This window comes from Arctopsyche grandis, chromosome 13, assembly GCF_051622035.1.
Source record: "Arctopsyche grandis isolate Sample6627 chromosome 13, ASM5162203v2, whole genome shotgun sequence".
NCBI classification, from domain to species: Eukaryota; Metazoa; Arthropoda; class Insecta; order Trichoptera; family Hydropsychidae; genus Arctopsyche; species Arctopsyche grandis.
The window spans coordinates 1,423,739-1,446,742 of record NC_135367.1 but is presented as its reverse complement, the minus strand read 5'-3'; the positions used below and the strand labels follow the sequence as shown (position 1 = coordinate 1,446,742).

Here is a 23,004-nt window from a genome sequence, read left to right as displayed (position 1 = left end):
CACAAAACAATCAAATTATTCTTTTGTTTTTTTTATTTGCAATTGGTTTAATTTTTTGTTGTATGTTTTGAAAATTAATCAATAGCGTGGTGTTTGAATTAGTGAAACGAAAGTGAAGAAAAAAATTTCTAAACGAGTCGGCAAGGACAAAAACGATTTAGCGACACAAGAGGGTTTCCGATGTCCTTTACAGTTGCCGCAGGATCATATGAAACTGACACCGCCAAATAGGCTATTAAAAAAATATTTTCGGATTTTTACTGAAAATCGTCACGCTTGTGGGCCAATTTTGCCTTCAAGTTCCGACAGCACCAGTAGTTTCCCAACTTTTATCACAAAACATAATATAAATAGGTTTATAAGTAATCATTAGATAGCATTTGCTTTTAATTTATTTAAAATGGAAATATTAATAAAATCTCAAAATCAAATTTTCTCATCATCACAAAACTTAATTTATTACTTTATATACATATGTCATCATTCACAGTCAATCGCCATCCATAGACGAAGGCCTCTAATTACGTCTCTGTTTAGAGCAACTATAATCCGACACATTTTTCTGATTTCATCTTCCCTGTGACCTTCCTTGCACCCTTTTAAACTATCTTGGGTACCATTCGAGCACTTATTTCATCCTTCTAGCTATGTGATCTTTACATCAACCATCCTTATCATATATCTGACCCACGTATTCCGTCATCCATCTTAACTCGTTATGCCAAGCATGCAGCTTTCTATTCTTCTTTTAGTGCACTAGACCTTAGGGCCGGGCCGCATCGTGCAACTTTTTCGGCCGACTTGTTGCGCGACACGAAAAAATGTATGGAAATGTGTGCGACAAACAAGTTGACGAGTGTGGCATGTCCCATCTACCTGCATGCATTGATCTGGTCGCCCTCAACCAAGTTGTTCGCGAGTTGAGCGGTGCGGCCCGGCCCTTAAGCAGAATTCTGGCGTTAAGTATAAAGTTAAAATCAGGGCTATGGATTCGTAGTCTGAGCAGAGGATGTTTACTGTGCTTAAAAAAATCGGCTAGCAACTTTGCTGGACATATCAGCTTTAGCAGAGCCGTTTTTCCAAGGCGGATACCAATTTCACACTGACCGTTGAGCGCGGCGCGTACTGAATTTCCTCTCTCTCTCTCTCTCTCTCGCATCTGTGAGACACGTGTACGAAGGGTTTTCCGCGAAAATACTTATTTCTGTTGATATTGATCAATATTTCGATTTTGTAATGACATAATTCGAATCATAGAGGTTTTGATGAGGAATACATAAAATATCTTGACCTTACGTTCAGTATATTTGGAGAAATACAATAAAATATAAGTCCTGGTCACGATCTATCAAAGTGGGGCAAGTGTTGAAAATGTTCTAACTAGTAACTAGGAGTGACTCAACAATACCCGATGTATGCAGATCTGAGATAGTGTTTCTAACTTTGTATTTATCTCATTACTGATATTAGAGTAGTTATAAACAAGTTCTAAAGCCTGAATTCCAATAAAAATGATGGAAAATGTACTAGAATGAGCCTAATAAGTTGAAATGGGAATTTTTGGTAATTCTTGTTTAATTACATATGTTTGGGTCAAATTAAGGAAAGGCTTGATATTTGACAAATTACGCACTATCACTGATACACCAAATGCGTTTTTTTTTTCTTTTTCCAGCGACAGCCAATTTGACAGTTGACAGCTGATTTGTGCTCAATTTATTTTTTTCATATCAATAGATTGATAGAGTACAATAAAAAATGTTTTGGGTAATATGTCATAAAATTTTGTATACCAAATATTGTGAGCAGACTCTTACATTTGGTGACCACAACCGAATAGTAATCTAAGCATAGTCAAAGCTTAAAAAACAACTTGCACCATGTACCCTTTTTTTGATCTTTCGACTTACCGCCGCACCGCTCAACTCGCGAACAACTTGGTTGAGGGCGACCAGACCAATGCATGCAGGTAGATGGGACATGCCGCACTCGTCAACTTGTTTGTCGCACACATTTCCATACATTTTTTCGTGTCGCGCAACAAGTCGGCCGACAAAGTTGCACGGTGCGGCCCGGCCCTTAAGATCTTTCGATTTTCGGTATTTGCCTTCCGATATTTGCGTTTTCGGGCGTTTCACTTTCGATCCCGTGAGGGAGACCGATATCAGTGGCTTGCGGTAAAACTCTCTCTCCCCCCATCGTACAGCCTCACTTAATTTGCGCGAGCAGGATACGGGAGGAAAAGCCTGTTCCTCTTGTATCCTGCTCGCTGGATACAAGAGGAACGATGGGGGGAGAGAGAGTTTTACCGCACGCCACTGATATCGGTCTCCCTCACGGGACCGAAAGTGAAACGCCCGAAAACGCAAATATCGGAAGGCAAAGATCGAAAATCGAAAAATCTTAAGTCGAAAGATCAAAAAAAGGGTGCATGGTAAACGGTACTATGTATATATAATATATATGAGTGGCATGCGGTGAAATTATCTCTCTTTTTGTCAGACAGCCTTGTTTAATGTGCGCTCGCAGAATACGGGAGGAAAAGCCTGTTCCTCTTGTTCCTGTTGTATCCTGCTCGCGCAAATTAAGTGCACTTAATTTTTCGACTTAAGATCTTTCGATTTTCAATCTTAGCCTTCCGATATTTGCGTTTTAGGGCGTTTCACATTCGGGCCCGTGACGTAGACCCGGTCCAAGTATGTACCTCCTTATAAAGGACAGATCGCTCAGGGTATCTTCGACGTCCGGTTACTTCCTGCTCGCGCAAATTAAGTGAATATGTACGACGGGGGGAGAGACCCTTTTTTATCTTTCGATTTTAGATCTTTGCCTTCCGATATTTGCGTTTTCGGGTGTTTCACTTTCGGTCCCGTGAGGTAGACCCATACAATGTAGATGTAAGCTGAAAATGGAGGCAAGTTCAACCAAATACAACCGGAAAAATCTCATTGTATACCCGCCCTCATTTCACCAACAAACATTTGACTATCTGTGGAGATGCGTAGGAAATAGCGTACAGGGCAGGGGTGACAAACTCGCATGTAAATTGAATCCGAATGTGTCCCAGTGCGTGACGAGCGGCCACATGCGGCTACGCTTCGCGGCACCTCAAAGCAAACCCATGACGGATGGCGGACAGACAGATACGACACAACGGGGTGTGCTCTTGCGCATGCGTACAACTCACGAACGAACATTCATACATACATACATTGCGCACAAAACGGAAGTCCGTAACGCCATCTACATCATCATCTATAAACCGAGATAACCAGAGAAATGTTATAAGGTTATAACTAGACACCGGATAGTCACAGTGCTTTTTCTAGGAATCGGGGCGGTTTAGTTCTATTTACAAAGCTAGAGTCTAAAAAAACAAAAACGTTTGGCGAACCTTTAACAATGCAATGAATAATACACAGCACCCTCTGGGTACGTTTTTTTTCAAGACGGCACCTTGGTTATCCGGCCTTTAGTTATTTATTTATTTATTTAATAGTTTTGGACCATTGTGGCATTACAGGAAGAACCTAATGCGCCACAATGGCCTACATTTGAAAAAGATATAAAAACAAGTAAACTGTAAATAAAGGAAAAAAGCAAAAGCAGAAAACATGGTAAAATAAAATAATAAAAAAAAAGTAACAAACGGAAAATAATACATCATTCAGAGAGAAAAAAAAATAACAAAAGTGTAAAAATTAAAAATAAAATCCATAAATCCCATTCTTTGTTTACACTGAACAAAATTAAAATAGTATATAAAAATATACAAAGGAGAAAGAAAAAGTAAAACAAAATATAAATAAAAATAAAATCACAGCGAGGCCCAAATGGAAGAGAGTAGATTAAGATTCCATTCATTCATCACATTCAAATTAAGAAAGTAATGATGAGCGCAGGTTACCAGATAAATATGTTAAAATAATATCCGATAATCTACGCTCCCCAAGGTGGAAAATATCACATTCAGGGACAGCAGCAACGATTTCATTGAGAAGTCGAATAGCTCTTGGAATAGGAGCCATTCGAAAAATAACTGTGCGAGCAGCAGGTACAACCATCACATGATGATGTCTACCACGCACATAATTATTAAGGACATAAAGTCCCAATCAGTTATAACAATAGAAGTGGCTTTAGGCTTCGTATTATTGTCAAGTGGTAAAGATCTGTGGACATTCAATAATAATATGCCAGGCAGTCGTATTTGATGATTGGTGCTCGACGTATGTCCGATTGTTTGTTAATTTCACTCGCAAGATGGGCAAGTGCATCGTTAAAAATTGCACAATGCATTGAAAACTGGTCTACGTGACGAGACAGAATGTTAAATGACAGAAAACGCAAATATCGGAAGGCAAAGATTGGAAATCGAAAGATCTTAAGTCGAAAGATCAAAAAAAAAATGGTGCATGGTAAACGGTACATACTCACTTAATTTGCGCGAGCAGGGTACAACAGGAACAAGAGGAACATGCTTTTAATACGGGAGGAAAAGCCTGTTCCTCTTGTTCCTGTTGTATCCTGCTCGCGCAAATGAAGTGAGTATGTACTGTTTACCATGCACCATTTTTTTTTGATCTTTCGACTTAAGATCTTTCGATTTTCGATCTTTGCCTTCCGATATTTGCGTTTTCTGTCATTTAACATTCTGTCTCGTCACGGAGACCGATTGAAAACACACATAATAAACAACATGGGATACATTTTTATAAGTAAATTAATCATTCAAGTAACATATTATTCAATTAACATCGTAGTTTGACAGTTTTTAAAAGTGTCGTGGCGATCGCCTGCATTCTACATAACATTTCAGGGGTGACGCCAGAGAAATGTAAAAATTATTTTGAAATAAATGTTAATACATTTGTCTTAGTGGCGTCGAATACTCAATTATATTAATAACCAATTAATTAAATTTAATTAATATAAACATCGTTCATTTTATATTATACATATTTTTGTTGAAGCTATACATTACACGTTAATTTAAGAGTTCCCAAAGACAAACAAATGCAAAAAACGTGGATAAAAATAATCCGCCAATTTAGAAAAAAACCGATTGGCCACCAACGCACAACACCATCATATGCTCAAATTGTAAATAAATTTATATCAAAATTTTATTTTATTTTATTTTACATAGATATATACCAGGAAGGCTTGACAGGAAGACCCCAATACGCCTTCCTAGACAATTAATTACAAACAATGCAGCATTTTATTATTACATGAATCACTGTATTTCCAGAAGCCGAAGAACACGAAATAAAAATTAATTAATTAATTGATTAATTACAGAATTAATCCATTGAGACATCTATGGATTTCAGATTTGTATATAATTTTTACAAATTGTACATAATAACAATAAATACAGAAGATTTATGACAACAGGAAAGATCATTTTTTGCCAATTTTGAGGAACCGTTTCAACAATGATCAGATAAAATTTGCAAACTCTGATTTGATTTGAGTCACAAATACCCCCAAATTTAACCAGCAGTATGGCGGATCGAACCCACTTGGTGCTAAACATACACCCTACCATTAACCTTCCAGCGGGCGCGCTGTCGTAAAATTTACGACAAATGCGCTTTATCGCATCTCCTACTTTTACCACTTAGTGATAAGCATCGAGCTTCGAGCTATTCGAAGGTCAGTATTTCCCGAAACTGCAGGCAAATCGGTTGTGCTTAGAAGTTTTTGTGAGTCATCAATATTTGGGAATTTCCGTTGAGCGTTCCGTTGAGCGTTCCGTTGAGTCCTTTACATGCAAGAAGCATTCTGCAGTTGAGGTGGTTTGTGATAATTGTAATGATGAAAATATTTATTCTGACTAATAGGTAATATTGATTCTGATTAATAATTCTGACTAATGATCGAATGGGTCGATACAATATTTTTTTTTGGAATGTTAGCATATTTAGAGTGTTGTTTTGGTTTTTTGTTTAGGAAGTAAAATAAATATTTTTTAAAGTATTGTCATTTATCATTTTTCATAACCTTACAACATTTCCTTAACATTTACATAAAGAAATCACCATTTACATAAATAAAACACCATTTACATGGAGAAAACTTGATGACGTAAATTTTACGACAAGCGCCCGCTCAAAGAAAATAACTCCGCGCGCCCGCTGGAAGGTTAAGCCATTCTGCTGGCTAAAATAAAATAAAACTTTTATTTCTGTAGTGAATATGTGATGACCCCGGTTCTATTCCGTGCGTGTATCTGTAGTTATGGAAACGTTACGCGTATAATTGACACAGGAAATGTATTGGTAAAGGCGCTTCTATTATTATTATAACACGTCTGTGGAGATAACCGATCACAATAAGGACCCATTCACGATAAAGTCGAATTAATCGAGTTGGTGGGTGTGTTTGTATGTACATATGTATACGTTTATTGTATTGGCAGTGGCGTGGCTAGGCATGCCGACGATTTTCACGTAAAATGCGTGGTGACGTGGCGCGTCGGCGACTACGGTCCGTTGGTACCAAACGGTCCATGGTTCGATTCCGACGGCGCAACACCTCGCCGATTATCTATCAGTTGGCATACTAAGAAAACCATCAAAACACGGGGAAACCCCCCACATCGATCATCGTCATTACACGGTCCACGCGCCGCCGCTGGCCGCGAACGAGCTCTATCTATCGCACGTGAGCCGGCCACTTATCACAGCCACTTGCACCTACTTTTTATTCATTTCGCCTATTTTTCTTTCCGAATTTATGATTATCATTGTGGCTATGATGATTTAGCACGACTGCGAAATTCAAAAACGTTTATGTATATAGAGAAGAAAAGACAATTTTTACTCCTTATATGTATGTATGTATGTAGGTAGGGTTGTCAGATTTCATGCAAGTCAAACCGGGACATCCCAAAAAAATCTGATCTTTGACTTTTCTATAGATATATTTTCAATCGAAGTGATAATATTTAGAATATCTATAATTGATTTCTTTTCCCTTCTATTTTTAAATACATGTAAACGAAAAGTGCTACAATTACAATGAAGAAACCAAAGATAGACTTCACTAAGAGGATTAGTCAAATAATCTAATGAGGTTTTTGGTCCTTTTTCTTCAGCTAAAAAAATTTACTATTTTATTTATTTATTTTTATTTTTTACATACATATATACAAATATACCAGGAAGGCTTAACAGGTAAACCCCAAATGCGCCTTCTTGGTCCACATAATTATTACATAGATACATGTTAATCTAAACAATATCTGACATCTATGGTCAGATATGACAAACATCGTATGAATGCGATAAATAACGATGAATAACTTTCATGTAACAATACGAATTTTTATTCGATAAACAACCACAGAGACATCTATGGTGATCAATATGGCGAAACCTAAGATATAACAATAACTAAAGTTTGCAACAGAAAATTGGAATGGGAAGGTAGGAAACGCCAATTTTTAAAGGAACCGTTTCAATGAAAATCATAAAAATTGGCAAATTCTGATAAGAAACGATCGACCTCGATAAACCAAGGTCTGGCCAACAACGAGACTTAGTGGGACTCGAAACCCGTAACATGAAATAAGTACGAAATAATTCAACATTCACCACTAGACCACGCTGCTGGTTAATCATAAATAAGAGATTATAATAAATTGACCATATTTATTATAATCTCTTATTGTTCTAGATTCGTTATATGTATTACTTTTTTTAATTTTTCCATATGTAACTTTTTTATTCATAATATTATTCATGTACCTAATTTGAAACACTGAGATTATACCAACATTGAATTTTTTTTCCCCATATTTTTAACATCATCAGAGATGGAAGAAATTGTTGGGTACGGCTATACGGGAACAAGAATGGCTAATAGAACAGAAAAATGCCCAATACAAAAAAAAACTGGAAAGAGGGACATATGAATTTTGTACTGACACCAAAACTGGCATTGCTATTACAGCTTGGAATGACAACCGAGTAGTTCTCACTGTTAGCTTCTGCGATCCAATAGAACCTATAGGATAGCCTCAAAGATGGATATCCTCCGAGAACAAAAACTATCAATCAACCGACGAAATGTCTATCGAGTATCCATCAAATCTAAAAAATGGTGGTGGGTACCTTTTACCTTGTGTTTGGATACTGCAATTCATAATGCTTGGCAACTTTATAGAAAAAATCCAGAAAATAAAAAGTTAAATTACTTACAATTTAGAAAAAATATAGTAAAACTGTACTTAAAAATTAACGGAAATCCCGTAAAGGGGGGGAAGAAGGCCGAAATCTTCAAAAGAATTATCTAGCAGGGTGCCTGTCAAAATTCGATATGATCGGCTAGATCATTGGATGATTCCAACTGATAAACAAAATCGATGTGCACTTTGTAAAAAGCATGCCGCAAAATGTTGTGAAAAATGTGGTGTAAATTTGCATGAAGGATGTTTTAAAATCTTCCATTTTCGTTAATTCATATAAATATATTATAATTACATAACTTGACTTATCTATGTACACTATTTTATAAGGTTGCTTGTGTTGAAATAAACTTTATTTCTTAATTTAGTTTTATAACGCTACCTCGTTGTATTCCCAGTGTTCCAAATTTGGAACATCTCGAAAAACTCGTATAAAACCAAAATTAATGCAATAAAAAAAGAAAAAAAAATGTTATGTATCATATAACATTATGATTTGTTAAAATTATTATAAATTTTGAGAAAAAAAAATTCGGGCAAAAACGGGTTAATGAAAGAAAAATCGATTTTCAGGTGCTCCTAAATCGATATTTTTTCATACTTTATTTTGATCAAGTATTATTGCGTTTAATATTAAAGTTTTATGTACAAACATGCATACTCACACCATCATTGATCAAAAGCTTACTTCGGAATAATAAATTGAAAAACTATATCCATTCTTTCAAAAGCATTTCATGCAAATTTGCATTATTTTTTCGTAAATATTTATTACAATATTTCTGAGACTCTCAACGTCGTGAGAATCCCCGATAGTGCATTCAAGAACATTTCCCACGGGACTACAAAGTTTCAAAACGTCAAAACACACATACAAAGTTGCCTAAATTTATTTGATGGCTTAACAAATTCGAAAGTTCATTTCATGTCAACTGAAATCAGCTCGAGAGCATTGAAAAATTAGTTTCGGACAAATTTCGTCTATCGTTCATGTGCCGCGGCGGGTTTTTACGACCGTCACAAATAATAATAGACGTAAAAATTCGGTCATTAAACGTTTGAAGCCGTGAGGGCATACATCAATGTCAACGAGATCGGCCAGATAGAGCGGTCTCCCAACAGCGAACACATGTTTATTCGCATTCCGCTAAAACGCAACTGAAGAAAACTTTGCGAAATTCGAATAAAATTTCTAGTATAAATTCGACACGATTCACTTATTTTCATTTCCCCCATACCAATTTGATAGACGCTGCAGCCACGCATCTGATTGGTCACGCGAATTTTTTGATCGGCTCTGATTGGTCGGATCGATTTCGTATCAAAAAATGCAATCCAAGATGGCGGCAAGCACAATAGCGCTAATTTGTACGTGAAGTACTAACTATGAGTGTATGTTAAATTGCGAATGTATCATGCGCGTATATTTCAACTTACAAAGGATATATTAATCTAATCGCGAAGTACATTTAAAAAGTCACATTAAAATGATATATCTATTCACAAGCGGCATATTTTTACTTACCTACACGCTGTGATTTATGGGCACGGACGAAATTCATACTGAAAGAAAAATGTAGCTTTTGTCTTGTGACGAAGTCAGCAGTGCAGTTTTTAAAGGGTGAATATACATTTAATTTATTTTAATCGTTGAGTTTTCATTCAATTATAGCGTTTCTGCGAATCGTGCCCTTTAGTCGTTGGGGCGGCTCGTCGACACTGCACAAGGAATCTTAAGTTTTTCCTTTTCCTTCGCCGTTTTTTTACGTCGTACGTTCGATGAGCCGCGAAGTGGGATTCCGAGAAGTGTCTCGGCCCGGAAAAATAAGAGGAAAACAATGGGAAGTGTTAATTTGTCAACGACGTCGGTCACAGACGGGATACGCACAGCGAAGCCACCTAGATTTGGAAGGTCAAAATCCTTCAATTATATTTGAACATGAGCACACAGGGAGAACTGCAAACGTGTACGCATGCCGAAAATGCATCTTCGCCGATACATAAATTAAGTATAATTGTCATTAATGGACGTCTGTGACACAAGAGGTATTTCCCCTTTTGACACTGGGGTCGATCTGGGGGCAGGGGGCAAAACCCCAAAGCGTTAAAGTACAGACATAAGTCAAAATCGAACGCGTGTGGCCTTTCCGTAAGTCTATTTTCGACCTAAATGACATGTGCGAACTGACGTTAAGAATTTTTAAATTTATGGATTTCGACCAGCCGCAATTTAAATACTAGAAATGGGTGAAGAAAATTCCGAATATGTTCCTACCTTTATAAATTGCATTAGAGCTATCCCAAAATAGTACTTGAATATCTTCGAACGATTCAGTAGACGCAGCAATGTTTTCTACTCATGTTTGACAATGTACATATAACTACACATGTACATAATATATACCTACAATTCAGAAACTATTCTTAATTAATCTTTATAAGAATCTCACCAATCATTGTTCTTGCTTATGCTATGCTAAGTAGTTTCATCCATTGAATACCACACTTTTTTTCCATTTATAACCTTCACTTATATTTCATTTCATTGTTCTGTATTCTTACAGTTAAGAAGATATATGTACATATATATAATAAATACTAGCTGAACCCGGCATGCGTTGCAATGTCACAATAACGCATGCAATTCCCGTTCCCGTTCCCGTTCCCATTTGTCGGAAAAACTCAGGCGACGAACTTGAATTTACTTGACTAAAAAAAACACTAGAAGGCGGCGAACACTTTCAATTATTCAATTGTTTGTTTATTTTACCCTAACAACGTGGGTTGCGAACTGATTTGAAATTATTTGCCATGCAATTCCACTCATTCCCGGTTTTGCAGAAACCATCGTGGACATACACACAATAACTCCTGTAAGTTTCATCGCAATCGGTTGAACGCATACGTGACAGACAAACAGACAGACAAATATTGATTTTTATATATATAGATAAATATAATCAATTCTATTTAACTAGACACAAGTATGTCCCCTGTACTCCATTAAATCCAGCATCTTGGTTGTATTTTTTTTGCACAAATCTTTGATATTCTTGTTTAAACAACCATGGTTTACATTCTTCGACTTAAAAATTACAAAACATAGCTTGATAACATAGTGAAGCTATTAAAAAGTAGAAAACAATATTTTAGTATAGTATACTTACGAACATGTGTATTTATGTTGAGAAATTTCAAATAAATCACAGGAAATTAATACAGTAAAAAAGAATTTGGGAAACACAAATGAGTTCAATCTGTGAAATGCTGGAACTCCAAAAGGTTCTAATAACAGCTGAAGATGGCTTTGACATTGGCTTCTGAGTAGTAAGTTTTTACTGTACATACACATAACACATACCTTCTATGTAGAAGTACATAATATGATTTAATATTTCTGATATTCTTACATCGAAATGTATCCAAAACATAATTTGTTATCTTATTTTTCTTGTTCTATGTACATATTAATTTTTATTGTTGTTTTCTTATGTAGGTCATTGTGGCTCATGAGGTTCTTCCTGTAATGCCACAATGGTTCAAAACTATTAAAATAAATATTTTAAGCAAGTACAAATTATACAATCACAATTATGTGAATTTAAAAATGTGTACATTACAACTCAGCCATTGTCAGATAAGTATGTTGTTGACATCTAAGGCGGTTTTGGGCTGGAATCGAATAATTTTCGGTACAATTTTGTGGCAAGAAAGCTGAACGACCGTTTGATAATGGCGGGTCAGCGTCCGCGATAGCCCGTGGACCATTACTAGCGACCCCTGACCCGCGGACATGAGATATCGGCAAGCATTCTCGCCCGATTCGAATTTAGCACCGTCAAAAATCTTCTTGTAACGTGTAAGCATCTCATTCGTAAACGAGAGAAGGAGATATTTGAACCGGTTACGTAGATTAAATCGACGAGTGCAGTGAATTTGTTGACAGTAGCAGCACATAACAATCACATGCACCAAAGACCAGAACCACAACAACAGGGACTGCAAACAAACGATGGAGATATTGCGCCATTTTGTTAAATTGTATCAATTTCGAGAAACACAATTACATATATACATACATATGTACTATTGAAGAGATAATACAGAGTCAAAACGGAAATGACTTCATTAGCATATTGTACGTACATAAATTCGTCAATGGACATTACAATGGCAGCATTCAAATATAGAGAAAGTCAATTGTAACCCCTGTATGACCCATCGATAATGGACTATGTATGTATGTAGTTGGATCACTGCACGCTTGCAATTGTGCATTTTAAGTCTTGTCATGGAAATTACTACAATTATTACAATGTGTCCTACATATTTCAGAACAGTGACTTGCAAAAATATTCATTGGGTTTTTTTGGAAAAGTCCTTGAAAGCCTTATCTTGTTTGTTCATCCGCGACATATTCAGGAAATCTTGTGAGGTCGCAGACCTATGACACTTTCTTCTAAGATTGTCGGAATGGCGTTCATGTTTTGTTGCAATTCGGTCCAAATATGTGTCCTAGTAGGCTCACCATGCGTCCCCGTCTGATAGGGAATGTCCTCTAGTTTCTATATTAATCGATTTTTATGGTATAAACATAGGTATCTCTCGTATAATTGACTTTTCAAATGATTTATAAGGTGAAAAAATTTGATTTGATTTTGCAATTGGAACAAATGCAAAAAATGTGAAACATGAATCTCATGTCTTGAGCAGTAAAGAAAAAAAATGGTTTGAATATTTTTATTTTACTGAATCTAAACCAAGCTAAAGCATATTTCATCTCTATTAAATATGATACTTGAAGTTTTGTCGAAAGGGTTTTTGTCCATCATGATCTGTTGAAAGCTTTAGAATAAACACACTTCTTATTGTTTAGCAAAAAAATAAGAACGATTGGTCATTATTCGAAAAAGTTAACGATATAAAATAAAATATTGTTTTTATTTAACTAATTTTGTCCCATTTTCGAAAAAAAAATATGGTAAGCCATTTACAAATTGATATAAAAAATTTATTCGGTTTTTCTAAATCTTATCATACATGTCTAAATATAAATTTGAAATAATTGTACGTTTTTGACACATGACTGAATAATTATTGGGTTGATTAAATTTACGAAGGTGGTTTTTCAAATGATATCATCTGCAATTTTTGAAATATTCTTTTAAATTTACACATGTATTTGGAAAGTTATGCAATGGATTTATTTTAATCGGCGCATATTTAATCATTATTTGACTAGAAACATATTGTAATAAAAATATCTCTATATCAGTTAGTGGTACGGAAAAATAATTTTCATAGATATCATTATTATATTCAATGGGACAAAATTTAGAATAGATGAGTTTTGTCTTAACTTCCATTTCAAAATAAAAGGAATGGTCTAAATCAACCTATAAAACGGTACTAATATATTATATGTATAACGCTGTAAGTATCAGTTCTCCGATCAAGATTAGAATATTATGTAAATGAAGATGAACTTCGTTAAAAAATATTTTTTTTAGAATTTCCATACACTTTGCTTTGGCCCTGCATCTAATCGATCAGTCATTACAATTATAATAAATATTAATTTAGTCATTAAAAATGATAAATGGTCCGCAAATTATATTATCGATCACTGACTGCTTTAAATAGCATTTACTTTCCACCGTTTGTTTTTAAATTCTTGAAAAAGTTACTGGATATATAATTTGGTACCTTTCGGTCTCTTCTTCTTCCTTTCCGGCAACAAGAACGTTTTTATCTATGAATAAAAAACCCTTCTAAAAACATTATGTTATTATTAAACCAACATAAAAAAATATGTACGTAACAGGAATAAGCAGGACTTTAGGTCAACACCGGAGCAGTGTCGGAGCCGAGCTCTGTAAAAACTCGTCCAATTATAATATAAGCACTCAGTGATGAAATCTTCATTGAATTCTCCGTGGAAACGAAACGAGTCATCTGATCCGAGCCGAGGCATCTTCAGTGTGTCCCAGCACTTACGCACATACCGGTCGAAGAAGTACACACGATCTGACGAAGAAGAGACCTTCGGTGTGTAAACAAGCAGACTACAGCGGTGACGGTATGTTTTTTGTTGCGGCCCGGTAGCCTGCAAATATTGACCAGCCCTGTGTCGAAGATGGACACCTACTAATGGACGCCCTCGAATTAAGCACACAAGTGTTTGAGCTGCACTCCGCTTCACTTGCGACCGCTATTTGTTCCTAATTCCGACATCTTCGGCTTTGGAGACGACCATCCTATATAGCAGTCGTAACGAGCTTCAAATAAGCGGAGGAAATTGGCCGAAAGAGACACGAAAATACGAAAAATGCGACCACGAAAGAGACCGGTTACACAAAAATTTCTTATGTGTGATAAAGCGGGAGGTTCGTTGATTACTGGTCACAAATTACTCGTCACAAAGTCACTAAAATCTCTATAACGGAACATCTGGCAGCCGAAAAGTCCATCATACTAACGCTAACTATCATACTAACGAGAATTTGAGTGCCAAATATTGTGTATTCGCGATTTTCATGGCGAAAATTGTCTTTGTGACCATCGCAATGTGACGAATAGTCCAATTACCAAAGCGGGATATATGAACATATAAACTATTCTCAAATAATCACAGTTATATTATCCAATTCCGTAACAATAAGGTTTTTTTTACAAAATGTCCTCCGATACATACTGAAGTTATAAAAATCATTTATCAGCTACTACTAAATTTGTCAAAACTATGATATATTCACTTCGGGTATCTCCATTGTTTAAAACTCCTATTTTTCTATTCCTATGTATATTAATATTGTTTTTTTATTACTGTTCTATTGTATTATGGTTTGATGGTCCTTGCAGCCGTATATGTATAAATAAATAAATAAATATCGCACAAGTAGCCTCGAGAGATAAAAAAAAACTCTCAACTTCTTTTCTGAGCATATTTTGTGTATACCTACAATTTTGTATTACATCAGACAATAAGGACAGTAGAAGTAGTTGAAAATTATTTATATCTAAGCCAAATCATTGAGATGTCCGGTAATAAAGAATAGGAAATAAAGAGACGTATAAAATTAGAATGAAGTTCATTTGGGCGAATGAATGCCGTTTTAAAATCTAAAATGCCACTGTGCCTGAAGAAAAAGAAATTTACAAAAAGCAAGAGAGCAAAAAAAAAGGTTGACAATAAGTGAAACATTTTTCGTTGGCAAAAACAACTTGTCCGCCGATCTCTGTTGATGACGTATGGGTGCAAAACTTGGGCATTGAACGCCAGAATGCTGCACAAGGTCCAGTGCACTCAAAGAAATATCGAACGCTGTATGCTTGGTATAACGAGGAGAGATATAAAACGGAATACGTGGGTTAGAAGTAGTAAGTATGAAGTGACAAAGGTAGTTGATATAATGGTAATGGTAAACATAATGAAATAGCAAAGGGCAGGTCACGTAGCTAGAAAAACGGGCAATAGATAGACGAAAGAAGTGCTAGAATGGTACCTGAGAGTATGTGAAAGGGTGAGAGGAAGACCGCGGGGAGATGGATGGGTGAAATCATAAATGTGTATGAGATGAGATGGGTGAAAGTGGTCCAAAACGAAGGCGAATGGAAGCATGTTAGAGAGACCTTGATCTAGGAGTGAATGATGACGATGATGATTGATCAAAATGAAATGCGAAATTTAAGCATTGAAGTCCAAAATGTTATAAAAATTCAAATTCACTCAAATAAATGATTTGCATAATGAAAAGAGACTGGAAACGGATGAAGGTATGACAGAGTAACTAACATAGTAAAGCGAATGAAGCTAAACATTGAAAATATAAGTTGAAATTCACTGTTGAAAAAAGCAATTTCTGACACTGGCGGATCCACGATGGTGGCACGAGGTCAATGGCCATCACCCTAGAGGACTACATAATATTATACACATAAATAATAATTAAAATTCCCATTCGGCGTTTAAAAACACAATTCAAACGCGCCTTTTTGGTCTAAAAAGTTAAATTATTGAATTGGGGGCATGAGCAGACCACTCTGCCCTTCAGAAATCAAATGTTATCAAGTGCATAATCAATGCACATGATAACATGATCCATGATCCTTTGCTTGCACTGGGAATTTCCGCTTTTTTTTTAAATTGAAATATTGGCATCACAAATTAAGAAGTTTACATGACAATATATTAATAATATAACTGAATATACGCCCCCGCCCTGCAAATTTCCCGGATCCGACATTGATGTCTGATAATTAGAGGTAGGACCGGAAGCGTGCTTTTTCCAGGAAACAGGGCGTTCTGGGTCTATTTTCCAGGTTCAATAAAAAAGTTGCATAAAAAAGGTTCATCATAAAAATGAACAAAGCAAGACGAACAGTGAACAATGAACGGCACAAAGTTGGTCCGCTCTTTACTGATAATAATATTTAGAGTTTTTGAAAGACAGTGACATTGTGTTGTGAATAGAATACAATCTGCCTCATCTATACAGAATACTTGTCTGCAAACAAATCCCTACGTCAATGCCCATGATCTATCCGTGAAATATGTATAATACCTTCAAAAATATACATACATATGTAGTTCTAGGTCAAAAGTCCCAATCTTAGAGAGGTAGTATTGTGATTTGTATGCGCTATCGGATTTTTTGATGTTTTTTTTCAGCGCGTAAGACCGTAATAAGAAGTCAGCGAATGTTTGCACAGACAATGGCGTTTTTTGTGTGAAGGCAGGCGGCAGTTGATGTGTTGATGGTGTTGAGGTGTTGATCTCGGTAAGCAGTTGTTTGCACAGCTCTCGAGCAGACCCCACACGACTGTGCCCCCGCGTAATACCACAACTGGGCCACTGACATGTCCAATACATATATTATTATACCAAAAAAATACATTAAGAAACAAGCAGCCAGAAAAGTGTGATTAAAATTCTACTAAGAGAAATACATTAGGTCTTGTGATGTTGTTAAATATTGATTCAAGGCTTGTCCTTATGATGTAATATTACAATTATGTACATTTTAAAATTAATTATGATACGCGATGCTGTTTTTTTTTTTTTTTAATTAATTTGCTTCCAAACATGAGATTATTAAAATCTTCGTATATTTTTATACATTTCAAAATGTATCGTCAAATCGCTTTAACGTAATTTGATACGGGTGGAATAAAGCGCTTTAGAAGTGTAAGCGATTGTCAAACTTTAAATGAATTTTAATGAACCCGAACCTAAATTTGACTGAGTTTTAGTTCGTGTTTCGTATCATAAAATATTTACATTAATAGAATTTTAATATAAAATACGTAAGTTGCTGATATTATTAATTTTTTAAAACAGCAAAACTTATTAAACTTAAACATTAGAATCACCTTTAAACAGTTGATTTTAATGTTTAAATATTGCATATAGTAAAATATTTAAAATTAAAAAAAAGGATCTTTACTCATTTCAAAACGGATAATATTCACGAAATGTTTAATATTTGATATTTATTATTAAATAAATACTTATTAAATGTACAATATATAAGCCTGTTTATACGTTTGATCTAAAGTTTTTAATTTAAAACCACTAAATTCGGAATATAATCTTACGGTACTAGAATTACGACATAATTCACAAAAATTAATATAATTACGATAATGAATTGAAAATTTTTCTGAAAAATATTCATTTGCCCGTGCAAAGCCGGGCAATTCTACTAGAAATATTCTGGCTTATAAGCTTCATATTTATAAATATTTTAATTTAAAAAATTCACAAAACATTGTTAAATAAAAACACTCATCTGAGAGGTCAGACTAAAAAAAGATATTTCTTACAAAAAAATTAGAGGTTCCTTCTTTTAAAATAGTGGGGTTAAAATTTGGAATAGTCTACCGAATGAATTTGTAAATTTTACCTCTTTTAACTTTTAACTCAACCTCTTTAAAAATATACTTGATGATTTACTAAAAATTAATAGGTTTTTCTCCTTCTAGTTTTATAGTTTATTCTTTTTTTTGTTATTATTATTGACAAATCGTTAGGTTGATCGGGTCTGCCACATTTTTGAAGTATTTTTAAATAAATAATTTTACATTCAAAATAATCAGAATGTTTCATATAACATGAACCATATTCAAACCCAAATCTAACGAGTTTGTTACATACAGTACTAACAAACTAACCAGTAGATTCTATGACAGAATCACTAATAACCAAACTAACACACTTGTGAAGAGTCTCGGTGATTACAACAAAATGTCTATACCCTTCAGGTATAACACACAGATTACCTAAACACAAGCTGCTTTAAGTCATCGGTTTTAGAGAGTCTTTAATTAATATTATGTATTAGATGTATTATGAGCATTTATAAGAATTGTAAATAGGTTTTTGAGCTCTTTTTCCTATTATGCTGTACATTAACATTAGAAGAATATAATACTATGATTACTAACAAAATTAAATTAAAATTGTAAAATAGAAAATGATCAGTAGATCAGTAGCTATTAAAATAGATATAAGATGTACTGTGATCATAATTAAGTTATAATAAAAAGTATTTAAAAATCAAAACCCATTAAGAGCCAAACCAAATATATATCATAAATCCAAAATATAAGCATTTATAACGTTTAAATTTAAAAAAAAATACGCGTCTTAAAGTTTGACAACTTCCTCTGTGAACAATTTGTGTAGTTGGAACGCGAGCCTTGTTTGATTAGTTCGAGTGCGCCAGCTACCGTCAAAGGTTTTCCACAATATATAATACATACATACATATATTTAGATGTGTTTGCACAGAAGCCAAGAACCGGGTCCCCAACGTGTTTGTACAACATTTGTTTCAGACGTATTGCAAACACAGGCTCACAACACAATTCGCATATTCGGATCGATTTATTTACCCGCAGTCACCCAAAGCAAAATTCAAATTCAAATCGTACATATTTCCGACACCGAAAAACACTTAAATCCAATACTCGAATGCGATTTAAAACACAATCCGATTCTCTCCAAACTTTTACGCATTTCAGTGGGGAATTTGGCTCGGTTTGAACGACCACAATATTTGTGTGTATAATAGATTATTATATTATGTTCTGAAATTCAATCGAACGTAAAACGCGACGAGAAGTTCAAACGTATCGGTTTTATTGTTGTTTTGAAAGATGAGTCATTTCGGTAAAATTTTAATAGTTTCGTTTGATCTGTAGGTGTATCAATGGCGATTTTACACACGCGTAAATGATTTGAAACACGTGTAAATGATTATTTCACAATCGAATCGGTAAATGGTTGACGTCAGCCGAAACATCATGGGAAAATGATTGAAAATGTCTAAAATTAGTGAGAAATGATCGTAGAATTTATTGCGCGTAAATTCCTATTGAACCGGAACATTCCAGTATGTCCTATCGTCGTTACAGACGAATTTTTATTCTCGTATTGTTTTTATTATATTGATAATTATTTACACGTTCATTGATAACGACGATGCTTGATTTATTTTATGAGTAAACAACAATTTTACTACACTTAGTAGTTCGTAGTATTTAATCTACGTTTTTCCTGCTAGAAAAACTCACAAAAAATAACACCATTTGTATATCAAAAATGTACAATAATGATTTAAATAAACCGTTAATTTTTCATTTAGTTTTTATCATCTATAAAAGCAAATTGCAGAAACTATTTTATTTTTATACTTCATAAATAAATAACTGATCGGTTTCGATGATTTAAAAACGTCTATTCTTTTTGAAATAAACACAAAATTAAATATATTTAGAACCCCAAAAAAAATTTTAGTAACTTCAATTATTAAAAGACAAACTTATATGAAAATATTACCGAAAAAAAATGGATAGTAGTCATTATACCAGTTATTATTTTTTTGACCTTTTAAACTATTTTTATCTCTTTGATATTTTATGCTTATAATATGCACACTAAATAGTAATTAATACATTTTTTTATAAAAATATTCGACTACCGGAAGTAGAACTTTTGTCTTATGAGAGTTTCCTATATTATCACTCAAACTTGTATCGAAAATGTTTGTGAATGTGTATTTGTACATTCATTATCGAATTTTGTTTCTTATTCTTATATTCCTTAAATATAAGAAGACATGGATTAGTAACATTCGAAACTTTTAGAATGGATTCAAGACGACCGTACCTTAAGCTTAAAAAAGTACACTGAATAAATAATATATGTATTTTTATTTGTTTATTAAATTAATACAATGGATTTTAACTCTAAATTTGCTTGAATAAACGTCGAAAAACATTATTTCCCGATTGGTTCAAATTATTGTACAAACGTGTTGTGTGTATAATCGGTCTCCGTAACGAGACAGAATGTTAAATTACAGAAAACGCAAATATCGGAAGGCAAAGATCGAAAATCGAAAATCTTAAGTCGAAAGATCAAAAAAAAAAATGGTGCATGGTAAACGGTACATTTTTTTTGATCTTTCGACTTAAGATCTTTCGATTTTCGATCTTTGCCTTCCGATATTTTCTGTAATTTAACATTCTGTCTCGTTACGTAGACCCGTGTATAATATATGTATATGTATTTATAAATATTATATAGATTTACAACTCATTGGAATGATTTTTCAACAATTATTTGAACGATTTGGATAATCCAATCCTGCTAAATCGAGAAAATATATATATATATATATATATATATATATATATATATATATATATATATATATATATATATATATATATATATATATATATATGTATATTTGGTAATGACTAGAGGTAGGACCGGAAGCGCGCCGTCTATTGTTCCATTATTGTAAATGCTTTGTAAAAAAGGTTCGGCAAACCTTTAACAATGCATTTACAACATGTGAACAATGAACAGCGCGCTCTGAGTCCGCTCTTTAGTAATGACCAATTAGCAAAATGAAACGTATATAAAGCCTTGTAAAAAGCAATATCCGGCGGCGACTTGAAACTCCTCACATTTTAATCAAAATTAAACGTGTAAACTTATACAGATAATCAATACGTATGACACTATTCAATATTTGAGTATCAACTAGATACTGTACTATTGTAAAATTCCTTAAAAAAATACGTTTTCGCATTTAATGTAAATAAAAAGTTTGTAATAAAAAGAATAATCAACATTGCCGTTGGCGCTTACATCGGAGCGAAATTACTAACACAAGAGCCGAAAAATAAAACGCAAATACTTTCAATTGCGCAAAAAATAAAGTAATAATATATAATCAATAACAAAAACAATCTTACCCGTATCCATCCCGTAAGTCTCCAGCTTGACGTTTGCACTCGAACTCGAAAAGCACAACAAAACCAACAACTGCAAACTTGCAAAATCACACCGAAAGAGCGTACATAAAACTCAAAATGCGACGCGCACTGATTTTTTTCTGATTTTCATTGTCGATCACAACAACTCGGTCACTTTCGGAAAACGGCACGTGTCTAGAGGAAATATATTGTAGATAGTATATAGTATAGTATAGTATAAAATAATAAGAGGAATCTAGGGTCAGTGGGTTGCGTAGCGAGCCGGAAGCTGGTCGCGGGTCATTTGGCTTCGCCGAGGCGCGGTCGCCGGTTGACGAGCCACTGCCACGGGTTTCGCTCCACTTGAGAAGCGCTGGGGGCGAGGGGAGGAGGGGGAGGGGGCAGGGGGGGTATGGGGGGTAGGGGGGAAGCTGTGGACCCAAAGGGGGGAGGGGGCGGTGCCTTCTTCGGCAGCACTCCCCGCTGCTCGCGCTTCAACACACCAATGCTTTTTCCTTTTCCAATATCAATCACTGCCGTCCAGGGATCTTCAAGCAGCTCAGGGAAAATCAAATTCGAATGAAAGTATGTAATAGGTGTCACTTATGTTCAATTTTGATTATAGAACTGTGTACGCCTGTATTACCAGTGGTTGCGACACTTTAAAGCTCTGTTCATACCTAGTCGGCACGTACCGACTTCAGCTGGTATCCGGCCGTACGAAAAGTATCCTTTGGTACATTTTGTATGGGTATATTCATACCAACCATCACGTTTACGCCACGGCAGGCTTACAGCAGTACCCGACATTTCCTGTTCATACCTTACAGCAACATCCGTCAACGTATCGTATCCGTCTTTTTGGCCATCGTGGAGATATACACGCGAATTACGTGCCATGAGTCTGCCGCTTTGCTGTTTTGGACCAATTATTATCGATAGTGACAGTTGACAGCTGTTCAATCTTTCGACATGGTTTTGGCGCTGACAATGACTTTTTGACAATGCTTCCTTAAATTTTGTAGATTTTTTGGTGATTTGTGTTTTTAGTTTATCCAGTATTGTTTCAAATTGGTATCGGTTCCTTATACAGTGTCCAAAACTCTCCTCCGGTTTTTCTATTTTTTAACATGGGATGCACATCAAAACGCCTCCGTGCTTATTTATTGCCTTCTTGAGCTTCTTCTTCCAACAACAACGCGATTATACATCATTTTTCGTTCGATAAACGCCGAAACATTTTTGCTGACTTGTATTCTGACGCGCAGCTACGAATGCACGTGTATGCATTCATATTGTAAGTACTCGACAATACGACGTAAGCAATATTGCGCCGTATCGTCATGGCTTGTAATGTATAAGTAAGCCGATTTTGCCTTGCACTCGGCCAAAGTGCTGCAAACATGACGTGACCGCGACGTGTAGGTAGATATGAATAGAAATGTAATAAAATGACATATTTGAAACGGAGTCGTGCAGTGCTGAAGCCGTGCAGTGCTGAAGCCGTGCAGTGCTGTTAAGTATGAACAGACCTT

General features: G+C 35.0%; 1 protein-coding gene across 1 annotated transcript in view; it reads right to left on the bottom strand.

The window, feature by feature from the left end:
* Positions 1-21,976, bottom strand: part of LOC143920671 (paired box protein Pax-1-like) — a 37,550-nt gene extending 15,574 nt beyond the window's left edge. Inside the window, exon 1 of the mRNA XM_077443596.1 lies at positions 21,470-21,976. Coding sequence (XP_077299722.1) covers positions 21,470-21,479 — 10 coding nt within the window. The 5' untranslated portion in view covers positions 21,480-21,976. The remainder of the gene's footprint in view (positions 1-21,469) is intronic.
* Between the last annotated feature and the right edge of the window lie 1,028 nt (positions 21,977-23,004).